The 21,029-nt window shown below is 42.4% G+C and overlaps 1 protein-coding gene across 1 annotated transcript in view; it reads right to left on the bottom strand.

The window, feature by feature from the left end:
- LOC124145541 (serine/threonine-protein phosphatase 6 regulatory ankyrin repeat subunit A-like) overlaps window positions 1–20,668 on the bottom strand; it is a 33,877-nt gene extending 13,209 nt beyond the window's left edge. The window contains exons 1-8 of the mRNA XM_048389775.1: window positions 20,567–20,668; window positions 18,966–19,213; window positions 14,539–14,628; window positions 13,637–13,720; window positions 13,024–13,431; window positions 12,420–12,478; window positions 11,972–12,077; window positions 11,486–11,548 (exon numbers count right to left, since the gene is read on the bottom strand). Of these exons, the coding sequence (XP_048245732.1) occupies window positions 11,486–11,548; window positions 11,972–12,077; window positions 12,420–12,478; window positions 13,024–13,431; window positions 13,637–13,720; window positions 14,539–14,628; window positions 18,966–19,185 (1,030 nt within the window). The 5' untranslated portion in view covers window positions 19,186–19,213; window positions 20,567–20,668. The remainder of the gene's footprint in view (window positions 1–11,485; window positions 11,549–11,971; window positions 12,078–12,419; window positions 12,479–13,023; window positions 13,432–13,636; window positions 13,721–14,538; window positions 14,629–18,965; window positions 19,214–20,566) is intronic.
- Between the last annotated feature and the right edge of the window lie 361 nt (window positions 20,669–21,029).

The raw sequence follows: 21,029 nt of genomic DNA on the forward strand, positions 1-21,029 counted from the left end.
CTGGCAATATATACCAATCAGTCACCTTCTAAAACAAATACTTAGAGATAACCGACAATTTATGACACTGAACCCCACAAAATAGCCAAGGGCTGCCGAGGGGTTGGCACTAATATTAACTGTGTTGATAACTCTAATATTTTATTTGGGATTCAATTTGTCATTCTTCTTAATGCTGAGGACAACTTTCTTTTCGATGAAAGGCCCTAGGTTACTGCAAAATACTCTTTATGCCTATTGTACCACATGGAAACTCGGCAAAACAACGCTACTAATATTTGGAGGGGGGACCACCAAATCTTCTAAATTATATTTCTGTTAAAAAACGGAAAGTGTACTATCTGTTAATAACTTTGTAGTAGCCATTTTATTGTATGATTTGGAAGTGAGGGGTATTGTAAATATAGATATCATAGAGAGAGTACATGTGAAATTCCCCAAAATTCAACGCCAACTTATGATCTATGGTTAATTGGGTCGAGAACCTGTACATTTTAGAGTATGTAAACGGGTTATTCCTTTCTGGCATTAGCTTACTTATGAAAATGGTCCTGCCAAATTGTATAATTATATTATATCAGACAATGATGGTAATGCAAATATGTACAGATGGTTACACTTTGTAAAACAAAATTAATGTTGGTCTTACACCATATTTTATGACTCATGATTTTATGTTTGTGCACCACGCACTGGTCTAATACGTTGAACGAATACTTAAAGACAAATTCACCCGTCTAATGGAAGTTAGGGTCAAAGTAGTGTATTGGGCATAGGAGATATTTAAGCTTTCTAGTGGTAAAACAATCACTCAAATTCTCACGTATTCTCAATTTGTTTCAGTGTCGACACATCACTAAAAGAAGTGTGATAACAAATGTTTCCAGCATGTCTGTTATGTGACGAGTCAAGTCATAGACCCAGTCTTATCAGACAGCCTGGCTTAGATATCAATGCCATTAACACTAAATATATTAATAATTCACAGTGTAAGGTAATAGACAAACTTACCAATGGACAAACTAATTATAAAATAAATAGACTTTCAACTTGATAAGAAAAGCATCTAGCGTCCACCGTCCAGCGAGTGTCATTGGGCAAATTTAGTTACCCTCTTTAACAGGTCACAATCAGAAGTCTTCATAACTTCGTTGCAAACTGAACTAGCCACAAAACCTTCTGTTTTTAGCAGAAATGCAGTACACATCTGTTTCCTGACACCGAAAGTGACTTAAGAAGACCGGAGGTAAAATGCCCAAAGGTTAAGTTAGCTATTCCCATGGTCAATTGTCAGTGTTTCAGTTTTCTACATAACCAAGATGAAACACAATGTGAATAAACTTTCATGTATGTCGACTTGAATCATCAAATTAAAATGAGTTTTCCTTGGAGCCCGCATCACTAGTCGTATCAACAGTTTGTTTATGAATAATAAGTATTTCTATGTAATGCCATTAAACCAACTTAAACATTAATGACGGGCAACGCAAAGCAGAAAAATGTCGATCCCCGCAGCAAAGCATTGCCTCTTTCCATAAATATTATTTATACCTTCGAAACAGAAACCAGTCGAACATCATGCAAATTGTCTATGAACTATTTCTATATTTAACGTTGTTCAGATAATCATGTATGGCAAAATGTGAGCAAACCTCAATGTTTTATGTTATGCAAGCCGATGGTTTCTTTATATGGGAGTGCCTGGTAATTAAGGAATAGTAGCTTAAATTTGTATAACAGACTTATCAGGCTAGGTTACAGGGTGGTGATATATGAGACAAATGGATACTGATGATGTTACTTATAATCGTGAATAAGGGATACTTCTTTAATGCTGTTGTAATTATTGAAATTGTACAATATAGATTTGCATTTACTTCATTATCAACATTCAAATAAATATATTGCCATCAACGATATCTTCTACGTTCTACTAGTGAGTAGCCTTACAAGATAAAACTAACTGAAAAAAGTTCAATCAAAATATAATTATTCTGAAATTAAATAATGCATCTTTCAATACATATTCATAAAGATATCTCCGCGGCTTTATGGTCGTTCACAATTTGAGTGAGTGAGTGAGTTAAAGTTTAACTTCACATCGGCAATATCACAATTGTGAACGAGCATGTTAATATACAACACACAAGTTTCGTGTTTGTTTGGAGCATGATGCTCACACACGTGTCTTTAGTTAGGCGAACAGCAGACAACGGTAGTTTAGGGAACAGTACACAGTGATAGTTTAGGCATCAGGTGTTCATAAAAACTTTTGTTTAACCGCAAATAACGCTTCCGGAATGCCACGGCTTGCTGAAAATCAATGGCTACGGGTCATTGGCATGTTGAATTCAATTCGGTGTATTTCGTAAGTGTAGGCCATCGTCCCATGGTTACATTTGTATTACAATGGACATGATGTACACAGATGTGATTGTTCTAAAAATAATACAATGGGAAGTGACATCGCTTGATAAATATAGACAGCTAGACGTTTAATTAATTTACAGTCAGTTGTAAACATAATTATATTAACTTTTTGTTTCGTCGGATGTTCACAGTCAATATTTTTTTGTGGTAAGTGATCCACCCGTAACTTGTTATAACCGGTGCAAACTAACAAAAAATTATACTCGTCCTCAACATACCCAGCATTACAAATACCAAATAATCTTCTGTCACGTGGGATATTAGGGCATCTTCCAGTTTCAACACATAGTTGAGGCGAAAAACATCTAAACCGAGCAAGCGCCTCTCTCAATTTATTGACGGTCACACAGCTGAGATACAACTCTGTAATAAACAATACCTTGAATAGAGAATAAGAAAAAGAAGAAATGGAAGCATATTTGTGCAAAACATTATTAGAAATTTCGGTCTTAGACGTGGACCACTTTGGTGAGAACCACTAACAATGGGGTATGATGCTGTCAAACTTAAAATTAGAAACATAATCGGAGCAGAAGTTGGATATGTGTCAGGGTGCCATTTCACGAAAGCCTCTTCGCGCTACGACCTCCTATGTCATCACCATTAAGGCCGTTTCACAAAGCCCTCTAAGTTTACACCACGTCGTAAAATCACGCTAAATCTACGACAGCCCTCGGGCTCTCCTAAAGTAGTTACGACCTCGCAAATTCAAACCATCATGGCGACACATGCATTCCTTTAAGATATTATCAACAGAAATAGTATCAGGACAGAAGTCGGGCATTGGATGATTTAGATGATATTGATTTGATTTCGCGATATCCTTCCTGAGAATGTCATCATTGAACTGGTGAATCGAGTTGATGAACAGCCATTTCGACCGACTCGGCGTTCACGTGCACTAACTACAGAGGTGCAAGTGTGTACCTTGAGATACCTTGCTAAAGGGGCCTTTACATGGAGATCAGCGAAATTCACGTAGTTTGCAAGTTAAGCTAAGAGGCTTTTGTAAAACGGCACCCAGATTATTGTCTGATAATAGATTATGAACATTTTCAGGAGACTGGGTAGATGTATTACCATCCTGTAATATCCGTAATTGAAACGCAGTATTAAACTAGCTAGTGTATGACAGGCCAACAGATGTCCGCTCTTGTAATGTGATCAGTTGGAGGTAAGCGCAATCACGTGCTCTTATGTAACATGCGACAGTCTGAATAAACAGCCGGTCAAGTGGCAGGCTCGTCTCCCTACTCCCGCGTTTGTCGTTCCTCCCTCCTAGTTAGTGAGTGAGTGAGTGAGTTGGGTTTAACGCCGCTTTTAACATTATTACAGTTATAACAAGGCGCGTCAGCTTAATGAGGGAGGAAAGCCCGAAGTGATGCAGGTCTCAGACGTTTACCACTTCGGTGAAACCCACGAGCACGGGTACGGTGCTGACAAACCTAGAAACATAATTAGGGCGAACCGGGATTCGAACCCACAATCATAGGTTTCTGGCGTGCCCAAGGGACGCAACTCTGCACAGCGAATCGCGGCATTTTAGTTAGACAGTAAGCATGTATACACATATGGTAAGCCACGTGAACAGTCGACAAAGTCACGAACAATGTCAAAAACAATTTTATTTAATAAAGGTATGAGAGGTAATGTGAATTTTAGTCGGCCCTAACTGGTGTTCAGGGAAACTTGAATAATCTGTACAATAATCTGTACCCACCCACCCACCCATCCATCCATCCACCCACCCACCCACCCACCCACCAATCCATCCATCCATCCACCCATCCATCCACCCACCCATCCATCCATCCATCCATCCATCCATCCATCCATCCGCCTCTAAACCCATCCATTTTAATGCTTTCTCTGTAAGGCTAATAAGTTCAAAGAGTTTGGAGGTCAACTTGGCACGTTCTAAAAGCAAGGTGCTGTCGGCAGTGACTTTAGCAGGTAACCGTACAGTGTCACATGACGAGATTCAGCCAGTCACGTCACAGAACTGACACACCTGACACCTATTTTATGGCACACTTCATCAACAATATGAGAGTTACATCAATGCTCCAAACAGATTTTGATCTCAGTTTAAACAGGCTTTAGATAGGGAGTTATAGATTGAAGCTACGAAACGCAATTGCAGTGGAAAGATGAAAAACGTGTATTCAATGGTATTTTAACAGACCTGCAAGATTTGAGAAATATAACAGACCGCACGGTTCCAAGCAGAATCAGGGGAACAGAACAATACGCTATCTATCTATCAGGTATGTCATTTGTCATGTCCACACTCCTTATATATTAATGGAAACATTCACAAAACATGGAAACTGTCCTTCCGTACTAGACACATGCAAATTATTTATCAACGTCTCATAATGATCGATTGTCCAAATGCACATCCTGTGTAACTTTAAGGATTAAAATGTATCATTTCTTTGTTGTATGCAAACAGTTGGATTACATTATTTGACACTCAACTAACGCTATGCCTTTTTCATATTTCGAACTGTGCGGGAAGATTCAGAGAGACAAACCCTATCTACAAGACTGTGTGATAAGAGGGATGACTTCAACTTTCTAATAGACAACTTTGCCTTGAAGCCAATAGGCGAGACAAAACCCTTTCCATAGTAATAAGAAATGTTTGCTCGATTGTTCCCCATAAGTTGAGAAACTTAGAAGCTAGCTAAAGCCTGGAGCTGCTGGAGTATTGTTTGACAGTGATAGTGAATAAAAGGGATTCTTAAACACACGTCTATGATCTAGTCCAATTGGTCTTTTGGAATCGTGTAATGGACTCTTCTCGTGATCATGGAAAGGGTTTTGTTGTTTTCGTTTATTGCTTCACACACACGACTCTACTCCCACACACTCCACTTTGACCACAGTGACACAGTCAATACAAAAGGACCTATATGCCATCATGCCAGCAGACGGACCGTGTCATATAAAACCCCAAACATACTATACACTCGTATATATTCTTTGTCAGACGTCTGGGTTAGAGTTTGTCATCAGCATAATATTCTGGTCGTAAGATGCAAATTAGTATATCTGGTGGTCAGATTCGGTGTCTATGTTTACTGCGTGTCGTCGACGTAGAACCTTGGCCACAACGTTATTTACATAACACTCATAACAAACAAACAAGTTTACTGCAACACACAGTTCTTCCATCCCCCACAGAAGGTGAGTTGATATCCTAGTGGCAGACTCGATCTCACTCAAGTATGTTTGCTCAACCGTTACAGGCATATATCCCACGATGTTGAACAATACAGATGCATGTGACCTTCATAAGAACCTTCACGTGTATCCCCATGAAGACAACAATCTGACGACATCGTCTTGCTGGAACTCCCGTGCCATCTGTACAGGAGTCTGGCCGTGGATGTTTGTACTGGACACGTCCACTGATGACTCTACGAGGAGCTGGCGAACTATGTCTACTCTACCCCAAAGGCAGGAAAGATGTAGGATGTTGTTACCTTCATCATCCACTACTGACAGGTTACATCCTTTACTCACCAGAAGATCAAATACTTTCTTCTGGCCTTGAGATGCTGCCACCATGACAGCTGTTTCCCCATACTGACCTCTGCTCTCTATGTCAACTATGTGATGTGAGATGAGATAGTCAACAATCTGTACATTGTCACTGAGACATGCAACATGTAGGATGTTGTCACCATCATTATCCACTACTGACAGGTTACACTCTTTACTCACCAGGAGATCAAATACGTTCTTCTTACCTGAAGCTGCTGCCGTCATGACAGCAGTTCTCCCATACTTACCTCTGCTCTCTATGTCAGTTATGTGATGTGAGATGAGATAGTCAACAATCTGTACATTGTCCCTGAGACATGCAACATGTAGGATGTTGTCACCATCATTATCCACTACTGACAGGTTACACCCTTTACTCACCAGTAGATCAAAAACCTTCTTACCTTTAGCTGCTGCCATCATGACAGCAGTTCTCCCATACTGACCTCTGCTCTCTATGTCAGCTATGTGATGTGAGATGAGATAGTCAACAATCTGTACATTGTCACTGAGACATGCAACATGTAGGATGTTGTCACCATCATTATCCACTACTGACAGGTTACACCCTTTACTCACCAGGAGATCAAATACTTTCTTCTGGCCTTGAGATGCTGCCTTCATGACAGCAGTTCTCCCATACTTACCTCTGCTCTCTATGTCAGCTATGTCACGTGAGATGAGATAGTCAACAATCTGTACATTATCACTGAAACATGCAACATGTAGGATGTTGTTACCCTCATTATCCACTACTGACAGGTTACACCCTTTACTCACCAGAAGATCCAAAACCTTCTTCTTACCTTTAGTTGCTGCCATCATGACAGCAGTTCTCCTATACTGACCTCTGCTCTCTATGTCAGCTATGTGATGTGAGATGAGATAGTCAACAATCTGTACATTGTCACTGAGACATGCAACATGTAGGATGTTGTTACCCTCATTATCCACTACTGACAGGTTACACCCTTTACTCACCAGAAGATCCAAAACCTTCTTCTTACCTTTAGTTGCTGCCATCATGACAGCAGTTCTCCCATACTGACCTCTGCTCTCTATGTCAGCTATGTCATGTGAGATGAGATAGTCAACAATCTGTACATTGTCACTGAGACATGCAACATGTAGAATGTTGTTACCTTCATCATCCACGACTGACAGGTTACACCCTTTACTTACCAGCAGATCAAACACACCTTTGTTTCCTACATTTGCCGCTTTCATCACAGCCGTTCTACCATACATTCCTTTACTCTCCAGACTGACTACACGACGTGAGACCAGATATTTGGTGATGTCAGTATTCCCCCCAAAACAAGCGACGTGAAGAATATTGTCGCCATTGTCTAGTATAGCAGATAAATCACATCCCTCTTTCACCAACACATCAAATATGTTTCTATAACCTCTAACTGCTGCAGTCTACACAGGTGTCCAGCCACCCTCGCTTCTGGTAGTAATGTCCACAGACCCCGTAGCAATGATGTTCTTCACTATGCCCAGCTTCCCTTCTCGACAGGCTTCACTCAGCATGTTGTTCCGGTCCACGTAGATCAGCTTCATGTTTCCCTCCTCCACCTCCCACTTGGAAGTCAGGTGTGGCGGCTGGCCTGGAAATAGTACCGGCGTGGCAACTTAGAGGATATATTGTGAGTACCTGTTCCTTTAACTCAAAGTAGTTATTTTCTACGTGTGCACTTATAACATATTCAAGGCATACATGTGTCCCATGTAATGGGACTGAGTTGTAAAGCACCACAATGTACTGTGCAGAGTTGCGTCCCTTTGTGTCGTGCAAGGTTACAATGATCGGGGTTTCCAAACCAAGATTCGACCTGATTTGAATTATCACCACAATGCCCACGCTTTGTTTTCACTGAAACATGCAAACACGTACGACCTGCTCTGACATGGAGCTGAGGTGCCATTCTTTTACTGAAATACTGCAGAAAGACACTCGCTCACATACCGTTACAGTCAGATGTACTCAGCTTTGTATTGTCATGATTGCTGTTATGGACGTTATATGTTTTGTTACGGATCAGCTAAACGCTAATAGATAGCTACCTTCTTCTTGTCGCCAATGTTTCCCCTCTGCACTGGGTGTGTCTTCGGAAACGGACTCCTGGTCTCCAGAATCTGGAGGAAACATGATGAATCTACAAACTGTCTCGTACTCACTGACACTCGCGTAATTCAGTCTATATCTGCGACCACTAAATACAAATGGAAAGAAGTAATTGGCCTGACAATTGCCATTGGATATGGTTCAACGCCGTTTATTTCCAAGCAATATCACAGCTGGGTTGTAACAGTAATGTGCTTCACACATTGTACCCATGTGTGCAATAGAACCGGTCATCCGGCGTGAGAAACAACCCAACTTCGGGCCTAACACTAAACAGAATAAACGTAACGTAAATCATCGAAATAAGTCAACGTGCACTGTTAGAATCTGATGTCATGAATTTCAGGTCATCCTTGAAGTATTAATGAGGAATCCATGTACATGCTGATATACCTACATCAATAATTGGGATTGCTGATATTTTTCATCATGGTTATAATTGTGAATTTGCGTTCTACCATGAATTTGGAAATTACTCGATTCTGATTGGCCAATCAGAGGCTATTAAATCACAATAACCCCCCTCTGATTGAAACAGCTGGTTTGACTGCCGCATCACCGAGGAAGCTAATATTCATAGTCATTGTCGGTAAGCATATTTAAATAAGTATACAGGTCACAAAATGCAAAGTTGCGGCTACTACACTATTCAAAGGATGTGTGGCAGTACAGAAAACACGAGAGAAATCGTCAAAGAGAAAGTATTTTAACTTTGGGGAGAACAGAGAGCTTGAAATGTGGCGTTTCTCTATATTCGACCGTGACGTCACACCTTTTGCGTCACAATGAGCTATATGACGTCATAATGGTGACGTGCGATGTGGAACGAAAGCTTTGCAAAACATGCTCAGTTTTCTTTAGGCGTGCCCACCTCATGTTAGCTGACCAAGTTGCCGTGCTTATAAGCTTTCAATGCCTGTCATATGCTCGAATTACGTCTTATGGTGTAAACAAACTGCTTGAGAACATAGAGCGCCATATTTTGTTTACAGGCTGTTGTCGCTGATTCCGTAATTCAGATCGACAACCCACTCAAAATACTGGACTCAACCCATGCCACTTCACTCAGTATATTTGCTGACAGCAAATAGTTCGCGTTTTATTTAGTCATGGCAGAATGGAGATGAACATACTGTGTTTTCAATGTAGAGCTAGGTTACCTGTAGATTTAACTGCGCTAAATTGAACATTGAAACCCCACGTTGCGCGTTCGGTTCCAAATTCAATTTAGCGCGGTTATATATGCAGGTAACAAATATCTACTTTGAAAACACAGTGTGTTATCTCCTAATTCATCCACAGCATTGTAAGCAAATTATAAGAGCAACTCTGAAAATAATTTGTAAGATGAAAAGAAATCAGTGACCTATTTTATCATTTTATTACTCCTTTACTACAGCTTGCATTGCATGACACCAATTATGCCTTACGACATAATCTCAGCACATTTTATCACTCAACAAAATAGCATACGTTCGATGTGTTACACGATTTAAAGGAATGATGCCACCGTGTTTGAGTAGTGGATTAAAATGCTCTTTTCAACGTTACTGCTGTGGCCTTCACCTTTAACTGTGTAAGCCCCAAGGGATTTCAGTTCAGTTGAGCTACAGTTTAAAGGCCAATTAAAAAATTATGTCCGAGGTAACATTAATTGTTCTATTTTAACAAAACTACATTCTATGCCTACATTTTTTAAATACAGAGTAAATCAACACCCGTCTCGCCAAAGGCTCAACAAATAGTGACTTAAATAATGTTTGCTAATTCATAAAAGTCACTCTTGCTGATTGTTTTTGATGTAGCTGTATATACCATAATGGTATCTCTTATTTCACATTATGAAAGACATATGCCGGTGTCACGAAATATTCGCCTCCAGAATAAAATCCCCCCCCCCCCCCCCCCCCCGGCGAATTTATACCGGTACAGTTCCTCCCCTCTCGAAATAAACTCTCCCTCACCCTACGAAATAAAATCTCCCCCCAGAATATTTCCTCCCCCGGTCGTTTTATAAATATTTGCCATTCAGTTCAATAGTTGCCAAACATTTCTGATAGAGACGATGTTGAGAATGTGGAGTGAAAAGGGCTTCACTTTGAGCACTGTGTTTTCTTTAACTACCGCAATATGAGACAATAAAGTGGTATATTTGTAGATATAACATTAGTCGTTAGATATAAAGAATGTTTAGTAACTTAAGAAGTTCTAGGACAGTTATTAACAGGTGTCGTGTCAGCCCTATGACATTCGCGATTGTCCACTTCCAGAAAACATCCTGTGTTGGTTTAACATGAATTAGTAAAGGTTAATTAGGGATGCCCAACACGTTAACTAATGAAAGACGAGTAGTCAAAACACTGTCGTTTCCTGCCCGGGACATCACACCCCTACACGCTAAGGTCGGTGAGAAACATTCTCATAAAAAATAAAAAACACACAGTCAAGACTGTAGATTCCCGTCGTCTAGCTACAAAGTCATATCATTATGTAGACTCATAAATATTGGTTTTATGTTTCAACGGAGATATGATATTTTCTTATGAAATATCGGGTATTAGTGTAATTTGCATGCTTTACCATTCATTGTACCATTCTAAACCATGTGAATGTTGTAATATCAGTCAATCGGGTGGGAAAACAGCCCAATCCTCGCTCTACAATATAAAGGACTATGTCAATCATTTTGCAAGTTGAAATGACCCCTGATACTTTATGAATACTTTATAACAGTTTATTCATAAACTTAATGCTTCGTACTATAGGCCTGTGGCCTCTTCAGTGCTGAATAAAGATTGAAAATATATCAGTCAATCAAAGATGAAGGTAACTTTATACATCAGAGTTCTTGAGAATTGGTTCATGTTTTGTGCTTAGACTAACATTTCAACCATCGATTGTGTTCACATGTACACTCAAACTGGTATATTAAAAAATGTAAACAGACAACAACAACTGTATTAGAAACAACAAACTCTGTAGAGACTCTTGTCTCCCATCATTTGTTTGGTATGATTATGTCTTAAAATTATTTTAGGATGGAAGGTACAGTTACCAAATAAAATATTCTGAAATATCAATTCATTATGACCATATTTCATAATCTATTTTTTAAAGTAACCCTCCTTACATTAAAGATAACTATTTAAAGAATATAGTACTTAAAGACATTGCAACAAACCGAATGATCAGGGGGGAGACTTTATACTGAGGGGGGGCGCGAAATATATCCGCCCGGGGGAGATTTTATTTCAGAACAGATTCGCCGGGGGAGAATCTGTACCGGTATAAAATCTCCGGGGGGAGAATTTGTACGGGGGAGAGTTTATAAATACCGGGACACCGGCAGTACACATAATGGAAGCCACTCACAGTGCCCGCTAGTATCAGTCAATGAAGGAGATGCCGGTCTCATCCACAGGAACATCCGGGTTTCTGAAAAGAAAAATCCGTTGAAAGGATCACTGTAGTCATCTAAAATGTCTTCATCAGTAAAGCTAGCAAACCATTTCGCAAGCATCTTAACAGCAAACAGACGACGTAAACGAACCCAGAGTTTTTGGACTTGCATTATAATCTGTTGTGCTCGTTTAAGTTCACTAAAACTTCATTTAATAGGCGTTTATATGATATGGCTGAAATATTGCCGATGTGACTATAAATCGTAACTCACTAACTCATGTTCGTGATAATATACCAGCAATCAAATCACTGTAGGCGCGTTGGTAAGCGTTTCAGAATTTCCAAGTGGGGTATATGGAATTTGTTATGTTGTCGGTCATATAAGTTCATAGGGAACGATAGTAACCATTCAGAAACGGGTATCTTAATGCAGGTATGATAACTTGTTATATTAACCTGCAAGTTGTGCATTTTTCATTTTTTCAAGCTTTTCATTGGTCAAGGCCAGTTCTTGTTCCAGTGTGACTATTCTTTGGTTCAGACTCTCCACATGTTGATCATGCTGAAACACAAGAAGCTTCTGTTATGCGTGTGTATATATCTGATATACCTTTGTATACCTAGTCCGAAAACAGGTAAATAGGTTCATACAGGTAAATAGGTTCATACAGGTAAATAGGTTCATACAGGTCGCTAATTGTGTTGACCAAACACACCGGACGCAACATTTGATAACAAAGAAATAGACATGTAGGGGGTGCATGTTTATGAACTGTTTCCATCAATAAAAGCATGAGCTTCACACGCTGAACCCATTTAGGGAACGTCTGAACTTGAAAAGTTTGACTACTGAGAAGCGCTTTTCTTATTTGTGCTGAATTGTTTCTACTGAGTGGAAGATTACCTGTCGTTTGTTGACACATGCTTGGTCAAGTGTTCCATGGTATGATTCCAGAGGTGTTTCTTTAAAGGAAAGGAAGTCAGTGAAGTTAAATAAAGAATAAAAATATTTAGATATTTTTAGTCGATTACAAATAAATGTTGTTGGTCAGAGGAACACACGCATGCACGCTCGCGCGCGCTCGCTCACACCCACACACCCACACCCCCACACACACACACACACACACGTACGTTCCTGCACTGGCCTGCACATTCAAATGTGTGTTATAAATGTTTAAACTATTTTTATAGACAGTGACAAGATTAAGTTATGAAGATACAACACATTCTCTAACCAATTTAATTTACCCCTAATTCGGCAACATGCATATATGTGCTCATTCGTTATTGATTTGCTTTGAATTATATTCAATGATAAACTATAGATTCATGATACTCTGATTCTCGAGGTAGACTGATGATTTATGCAGCAGCAAATGTCAGTTACATCTCAATCAAAAACCATTAAATTTTGCCAATGAATTATTCACAAAGATTGTGTCTCACCCATCTTGTATATCATAGCTTAAAATAGTTGCCGTTCATACGTATTCTCTGTCTTATACCTTTATCAAGTAAGTCCTCTGCTGCCTGTTTGAGTGCTTTAATTTGAACATCGCACTCGAGTAGTTCTAACCCATAGTTTATGTCCTGGAGAAACTGTACAATGACATCTGTGACATCTTTCTTGTGTCTCATCATCTCCTCCGCTTCTTCCCAGGTGTCATGCTGGAACACAAATATCAAGCTTCCGGGGCGGGCTCCTTGAAACCGACCGTTGAAGCGAGCCACAACGGAGGCGTGTAATGTATACAGTGCTGAACAGAGAGAAGACGTAAAATGAAGTGCATAGTTCACTGGCTTGGTAATGAAGCTCCAAATTGATTCATAGGCTGGTTTGTCTTTATGTGTTGTGGCAGTTTCCCTAGCTTGAATGTCCTGTAGTTTCCCTGACCCATCCATGTTAATTATAACTGGAAAAAAGAAATGTAGTCAGCATAGATATTACGTGCATATTTGATATTTCCCACGACAGAAAACGAGATTTATTGATTATGATACACAAAATAAAATTAGCACAAACTCACTGCACACTTTCTTGTTATTCTATTCCTTACATTTGTTTTAGGACATTGTTTACATTGTTTTCGTGACATGTTAAGACAATATGGTACTCACAGCTGATGGGACCAGGTTGATCCTTTTGGGACATACCCTCGCCGGACGCGCCATAAAGATGAACGGTAATATTGTACGTGTTTCCTGAAATACGTACAAAAGAATTGATTGCAACTATATCTGATTCGGTATATACTTAGCTTATTTGTTGTGCTTGACGTCGTAGTCGTCAATATTCAAGCTACATAACGAGGGGGCACGGGTGGCCCAGTCGTCTAAGGCGCCGCGATTCGCTGTGCAGAGTTGCGTCCCTAGGGTACGCGAGAAACCTATGATTGTGGGCTCGAATGCCGGTTCGCCCCGATTAAGTTTCTAGGTTTGTCAGCACCATACTCGTGCTCGTGGGTTTCACCGAAGTGGTAAACGTCTGAGACCTGTATCACTTCGGGCTTTCCTCCCACATTAAGCTGACACGCCGTGATATGACTGGAATACTGTTAAAAAGCGGCGTTAAACCCAACTCACTCACTCACTCACTACATAACGACAGCCATGAAACGATTTACACAACGATGAAATGCAATCGGGTAAGCTACTGAGCCTGACGTGTGAATCCATTAAGTTTAGGAGAAGACACAAGTTAACCCACAAACGGATGGCCAGATGGATGGACGTCCTGCCCACATGCCTTACCATAGGCCGCCTTTGAGGTAAAACGAATTGTAATTCTCTAAGAAGAAATATAACACCTTAGTTCAATAGAATTCATAGAAAGTCAGAGAAAGTCTCGAATCCTCTAATCTCAATTGCCTTCTCCCAAGGCTAAAAACACAGCACAGTGTATATCCCTATTGTACATCGATCCTTACAAAGAAGGGTGCATTTCCAAAACGATTAAATTGTATGTGGTTTTATAGGGATAGACATACATGCCGTAAAGCAAGCAAGCAGGCAAGTATTACCTTGGGTAATATGCTGTCCATGTACCACCCCAGATGCAACTGATTGGCCAGTCGTCCCTTGGCCGTCTGTTCCTTTGACGCTAATACGGGCTGAAAAATATGAAAAATAACATATTTTATTGGGACCGTTAAACACAAAATAGTCGTGAACATACGAGTATTCATTGACCACGTTAAAGATGATTAAAGCTAGGAATGACAAAGGACAACTGTATTGAGATGCCATTTCGAACCTCACCAACCTAATCCCTGGGAATATATCATGTGACCCTTATATTTCTTTATTCAAAGTTCATAAAGTCCATTCCGTTACTTCAAAAACACAATAAACTTCTGATACACGTTTTGCAATGTCAGTATGCTATACGCACTCCTGCAACCTTTCTATTCATACAAGATGTTTTAATAGTAGTAAAATCGCTTTCTGAGCTGGGGGGGGGGGGGGAGGGGGGGGGGGGGGGGGGGGAGGTCCGATCCGGCGACCTTCTAAGCTTGGAGGATGACCGCCCGGACCCACAGGGAGATAGTATTCCGGCTGACCTCCGACTGTGACGAAGGGGAGACCGGCAGGAAAAGACGTTTCCTAGACTTGCGGCAGGCTTTAGACCGTCGTAGGAAAACCTTCAATCGACGAAAGGGGAGGGATTGAGAAGGATCTTTCAGGCTGTCCTGGGAGTTGATTCTTTGCGATGAAGTCCCAGCACAGCCCAAGATGAACGGTGCCATGAGTCCCGCGTTCGAACCTGACACGAGAGACGTCGAGGGCGTGGAGCTCACTAACCCGGGCGGCAGCAGCCAAGGCCAGTAGAAACACCGTCTTCTTCGTTAAGTAGTAAAAGGAAGACGAGTGGAGTGGTTCGAAGGGAGCATCCCGAAGAGCCTTTAAGACCACATTCAGATCCCACGAAGGCGGTCTGAACTTGGCTTTCTGGTCTTCGAGACGGAACGAGCGCAGCAAGGCCTGACGTTCGGGAATCTTCGTCATTCTCGGGTCGTCCAGGATGGCAAAAACAGAGTTGATGGCGACCAAGTACGTGGTGATGGTAGAGCCTTTTAATCGACGTGTGCTGCGAAACCGTTGAATTGGATGGAGTTGGAGGCGACCCCTGGCAGTCAGGTCTTGAGCCGATGTGAGGAGGCCCAGGAGAACCTGCCATTGACGGAGGTTTCGAGCCTGCTGGAGGGCAGGGAAGAGGTGAGCGAGGATTTTCTTGATCCGTGAGAAACAGGCCCCCGATGAACTGCAGACGGAATGATGGGGTCAGCTCCGACTTCGTATAGTTGACGATCCATCCCATCTGATTGAAGAGCCGTAGGGTAAAATCTCTGTGGCGCAGCAGCAGCTTCGAGTCGCAGTTGTTGAGGAGACAGTCGTCGATGTATGGATTGAAGTTGATGTTCCTCAGGTGTAGGAAGGCGGCGACCGGTCGGGTGATCCGTGTGAAAAGCCACGGGGCCGTGAAAATTCCAAATGGTAGGACCGCCCACTGGTAATGGTACCGTTGAAAATGAACCTGAGGAAGCGCCGGTCGTTGGGGTGGATGGGTACATGAAGATAGGCGTCCTGGATGTCGAGGCTGATCAGGGAATCGCCTGCTGTGATTCTTGTCCTGAGCAGTCGCAACGTCGTCATTCGGAAGAATGGAAGGACGTTCCAGGTGAAAGTGGAGAGATTGTGTATCATGCGCCAGTTGGTGGTTCCCTTCTTGGGAACCAGAAACACTGGGGAGTAAAAACCTGGGTTCCAAAGCCGGGTCGTGCACGATCTCTATGGCCTCCTTCCGAAGCAGGGAGTCGATGTTGTCGTGAAGGAGCCGAATTTGGTGTGTCGAGTAAGCGCCTGTTGTCGGAATGGACGATGTTCTGCCAATGGGCCAATGACGGGGGACGTTTGTGACGAGCGGGTCCTCCAGTATAGATCAGTTTCTCCCAAACCGGCCTAATTTCCCACCCACAGGTGTGTCGGTGACCGGAACGGCTGGGGGTGGGAGGTCCCAGTCGTTGAGGTCCCTCCGGTCAACGCTTGGAGGTGGAATCGGCACCCTTGCCGGGGCGACGATCCCGTCGGAGCTGGTAGGTGCCACGGGATTTGCCACGACCACGCCCTTTCTGGCCACGAAAGGGCGGGGCATGTTTGGAGACGTCCTTGAGAGAGGAGCGGCGAGGTTTGTAGTTGCCTTTGGAGGACTTGGCCGCTGATTGGTGCGTGACATGCTCCAAGGCTCTGAGAGGCGTTTCATCTCTTGCGAAGCTGGAGACCCGGGCGTGTGTAGCGGAAATGGCACCATTAAAAAGGGTAGGACCCGACCAAGGTTGTCGCAGTAAGGAACGCTTGAATTCGGAATCCCATTTCGTGGAAGTCAAGTAACCCAATCGTCGTGTAGCGGTGATCTCTGCAAGAGTGGCTCTCAGATGATTTCGCAAATGGTCGACCTGGCGAAGTTGGAAGTTCATAACAGTGCGTAGGTGGTCGATCCTGTTTGGATTGGACTCCGAGAGATCTTGCTCAATGACTCAATGGCATAGGAGGCGATTGTAGACAGTGGTTTAATTGAACGCCGCAGTTCCGATTCCACGAAAGGGAGTCGGGAGTCCACCGTTTGTATGGTGGCGGACTGGGATGACCCGGCCATTCGATGTAAGCCCTCGTCCAGGATGTGCGCACCGTCAGCAACATCGAAGGAGTGGACAGGGAAATCATCACGTCGGAAACGAGGAGCCTTGAACGACGGCGTGAGGGACAACCTTGCGAAGTCCTCGTCCAACGCCGTAACAAGGTCTGTCAGTATTGGGTCGGGTGGTAGCGAAGTCGGGTTAGACCATATCGTAGATTTTTTGTCGACATCGGGGCCCGGGGAGGAAGCGACGGAGGTCAAACGGTCCGTAGCCAATCAGCAACCTGTGATAGGCCCAAGTGAGTATCAATCTCGGGAGATGGAGGGTCATAATCGGGTCGAAATGATCCGTCTGATGTGGCCGAACGAGATGAACTATGTCGAAGTCTATGTATAGGTGAACGACTACGACAACGACGACGGGATCGAGAGGACTTGGACGAGTGTCGAGAGGCAGTCGGAGGCGACGAGTCGTACGACGATAGAGACCGATAAGCACCCGAAGTAGAGGGGGACGCAGGAATCGGAGTGTCTATAGTCGGGGCCATCAGTGGCGCAGCGTTGCAGGAGGCACTGTCGGCGCCGCTGAGGCGGGAGTAGGATGCGCAAACAAGGACTGCATCCAAGCTTGCATCCCAGATGGATCCATAAACGATGACAGGAGGGCATGACCATAAGGACGGAGCAGTCGGAAGCGCCGGAGTAGTCAAGGTTGTCGACGTAGATGGCAGAGATGACGGTGAACCCGTTACGGGCGATGCCGAAGAGGATGAGATCGAAGCAGGTGACGGTAAGGGTGGTGTGGGAGACCGTGAACGGTCGTTTGTCGTGCCGTGGGAGGCAGACTCTACGTTGGATGGCATGTTGGGGTGTTGACGCACACGTTGATTGAAGCGTTTCCGAGACACTCGTAGGTAGGCGGTGAAGGAGACTGGCGACAGGGGACTACAGTATCTGCACTGCTCTGTGAGGGTACACGGGGTTGTACAGTCCAGGCAGCAGGGGTGGGGGTCCCGTCCAGATTTATTCCCGCGGCAGTTAGAGCAGCGAGGTATTCTGGAATTTAAGCAAAAGCATAACGATGCGCAAACACACAACGTGAAGCATAATGTAACGTAACATAACTTTTTTCTGTTACAAAGTATATAAGAGCAAACAATTACGCGTAAAACACGCCAAATACAAACATTTTAATTTAATGTAAACTCCCACCAAAGAGCGAATTCAAAACGCAAAACATGAAAATACATGGACACGTGGTGAATCGCAAAAGGGCGGGAAAACCAAAATGGCGGGAAACAACAATACGCTCGTAAATACCGCGACGATAGCCACAAAAGGAGCGAGAAACGTTACCAATGAACAATAGAATGATGCCAAAGGTAACAAACCATATACAAGAAACAACACAGCAGACTTTTGTCGTAGTTAACAACACAAAGTAAGGATCATAAAAAGCTTTTAATATTTCCACGAGGGATACAGATACGTCCGTTCCGTGTGGCTGACAAAGCAGTTAAGTGTTTTGACGTGACGTCATGTCTTCCGGGTCACGTGCCGACTGTGTGGGAGGGGGCGCTGCTTCCTGTACAGATGGAAACAACTTTCTCCAGCAGCTGGATCTCAAACAGTTCGTCTTTCTGTCAAAGACAGCAGTCAATGCACTACGGAGTAATGCAGGATAAGTTAAAAAATTATAGAAGCAATATGACTGCTGTCATCATTTATGTTGATGTCCTTACAGTGAAAACAGTCACGAGCATTGAAAGGAAACGCATGCATAACTATCTGCCATAAAAAAGAATTAGTTACGTTCAGGGGAGCCATGAGCTGTTGTCGGGTCATCTTGGGGCAAGTTAGCCTCGTCTGTTACTGTTTGAGTAATAGTTGCTGTTGATGGGGCTGAGGCTGTCACTGTTGATTGTGTGGTTGACCCTTTTGCCTCCGTTGATGTTGTTGATCCTGTTGCTGCTGTTGACCCTGCTGTTATTGGTGTTGTTGACAACAACTTTGCTTCATCATTACGTTGCATGTTGAACGGTTTATCTCAGAAAGCATTTCTGCAAAGATCAGAGCAAAAATAACATTTACGAAAGAACAGGACCATACCTGTGCGGTATAGTTATTAAGGACTAACAAAGACGTATGAACTGAGCCTACAAACGGTATGACAATGTAGCCTAACAAATAAAGCATTGTTTCATCGTGAGGAAAACCTGGGTTCGATTCCCACTAGGTACAATATGTGAAACCCATGTACGTGTTCCACACCATATTATTGCTTGAATATTGCTACACGAAGCAAGATAATTCATATACTATTATTCCAAATGCGACTTGTTCAATACTTCATCGGCGGTCTTATTTCCATCCAATCGTTTTTATTTGCATGTCAGTTTATCGAATGGAGCTAGTATGTCTTAAGGATACAATTACAGTTTCTAATATCTACACTTACATGTCCTTTGCAATCCAATATTCAGTGGAAAAAATAGGTGTCGATTTTATAAATGTGATTTTTTGTTTAGTCCATATTTTAAACCTGGTTGGCAAGGAATCTATCAAAAGTTCATTTCACCAGTTTCACGGGTCTATTCTATACCTGTTTGTGGTCAATGAAGCGTGATTACATTGACATGACACTGAAACATAAAATCAATTGTTAATTGGGTAAAGCTGACAGTTTACAACCTTGGAACAGTACAGTTAAGGTAAATCATGGTTAAGAACTTTGAAATGTCTACACATACAAAAACACAGGGCAAACCCTCATTCAATATGACCACAACAGTATGATCTACTTGCTGGACGTGTTATTGCCTGCCTGCCTGACAAGCTCCGCCTAGATATTGAGCTTCACGGGAGTGGTTTCAATGTAAGCGTACCCCGCCGTCATGTTGATATGCCCCGGTAAAATACTTCCTGGTTGATGAATACAAACTGAGTGAGAACGGAGTACCCTCAGGCAGCGTGTATTATGCAGGCTACTAAAATTTGTACATTTTGTACAATGGACAATCTGCTTTGTTTGCAAACTGAAATGACCTAAATCCAATTTTCAGCGGAAAGTCTGTTCCTGTTTAAGTTATTTTTTTAAAATTCATAAGATTAAAATACAATTTCAACCAGGATACAAATAGGAAGGTCAGTCCACCACTCTCTCCTGACTGATCAAACGGATGCCATGGTTACATTGATATGACACTGAACGTTACAACCCCTGCTCATAAAATACGTAATTCGAGAGGTTGTCAGGATGAATTGGCGAAAAAAGGGTGATAGTGTGACTCATGTGCATCATCGCCATACAAAATGTTGAACACAATTCATTCGGAATCTCTGCCACCAGAGTGTTACAATAATATATACAAAAGTAACCACTACACAATGTAATAGTTACAAGAGTTGCATACCTCACCCTCTCAAGATCAGCTTCAGGGAGCTGGTTTCGACAGGTCTATCCGGCCGCCATATTGAATACCACCCACTAGGTCAAAGCTCGTAGCATGTGATGCTGTCAGTCGGTGGCGGAGCGGACTTATCTGACAGCTGCAGGAGATTAGAGTAGGACCAGTCGCCTTTACCTTACAGTTGTTTTATAACAACTGCATGCATTATTCTTTTAAAATGTTGTTGTTGCTTTGTTGTTTAACGCCGCACTAAGCAATATCCAAAGTATATGACGGCGGTCTGTAAATAGTCTAGACAAGACAATCAAGTGATTGACATCATGAGCAATTGGGATACAATGACAAATTCTTTTAAAGCACAGTTAAACACATAACATCACAACATTACTTTTGCTAAAATAACAAGACATATGAAGGCAACACATTTGTAGCTCACCTGAGCGAAAGTAGTGTCATAATCTGCTTG

This window comes from Haliotis rufescens, unplaced genomic scaffold (genome assembly GCF_023055435.1).
Source record: "Haliotis rufescens isolate VD_foot unplaced genomic scaffold, xgHalRufe1.0.p SCAF_8, whole genome shotgun sequence".
Classification (NCBI taxonomy): domain Eukaryota; kingdom Metazoa; phylum Mollusca; class Gastropoda; order Lepetellida; family Haliotidae; genus Haliotis; species Haliotis rufescens.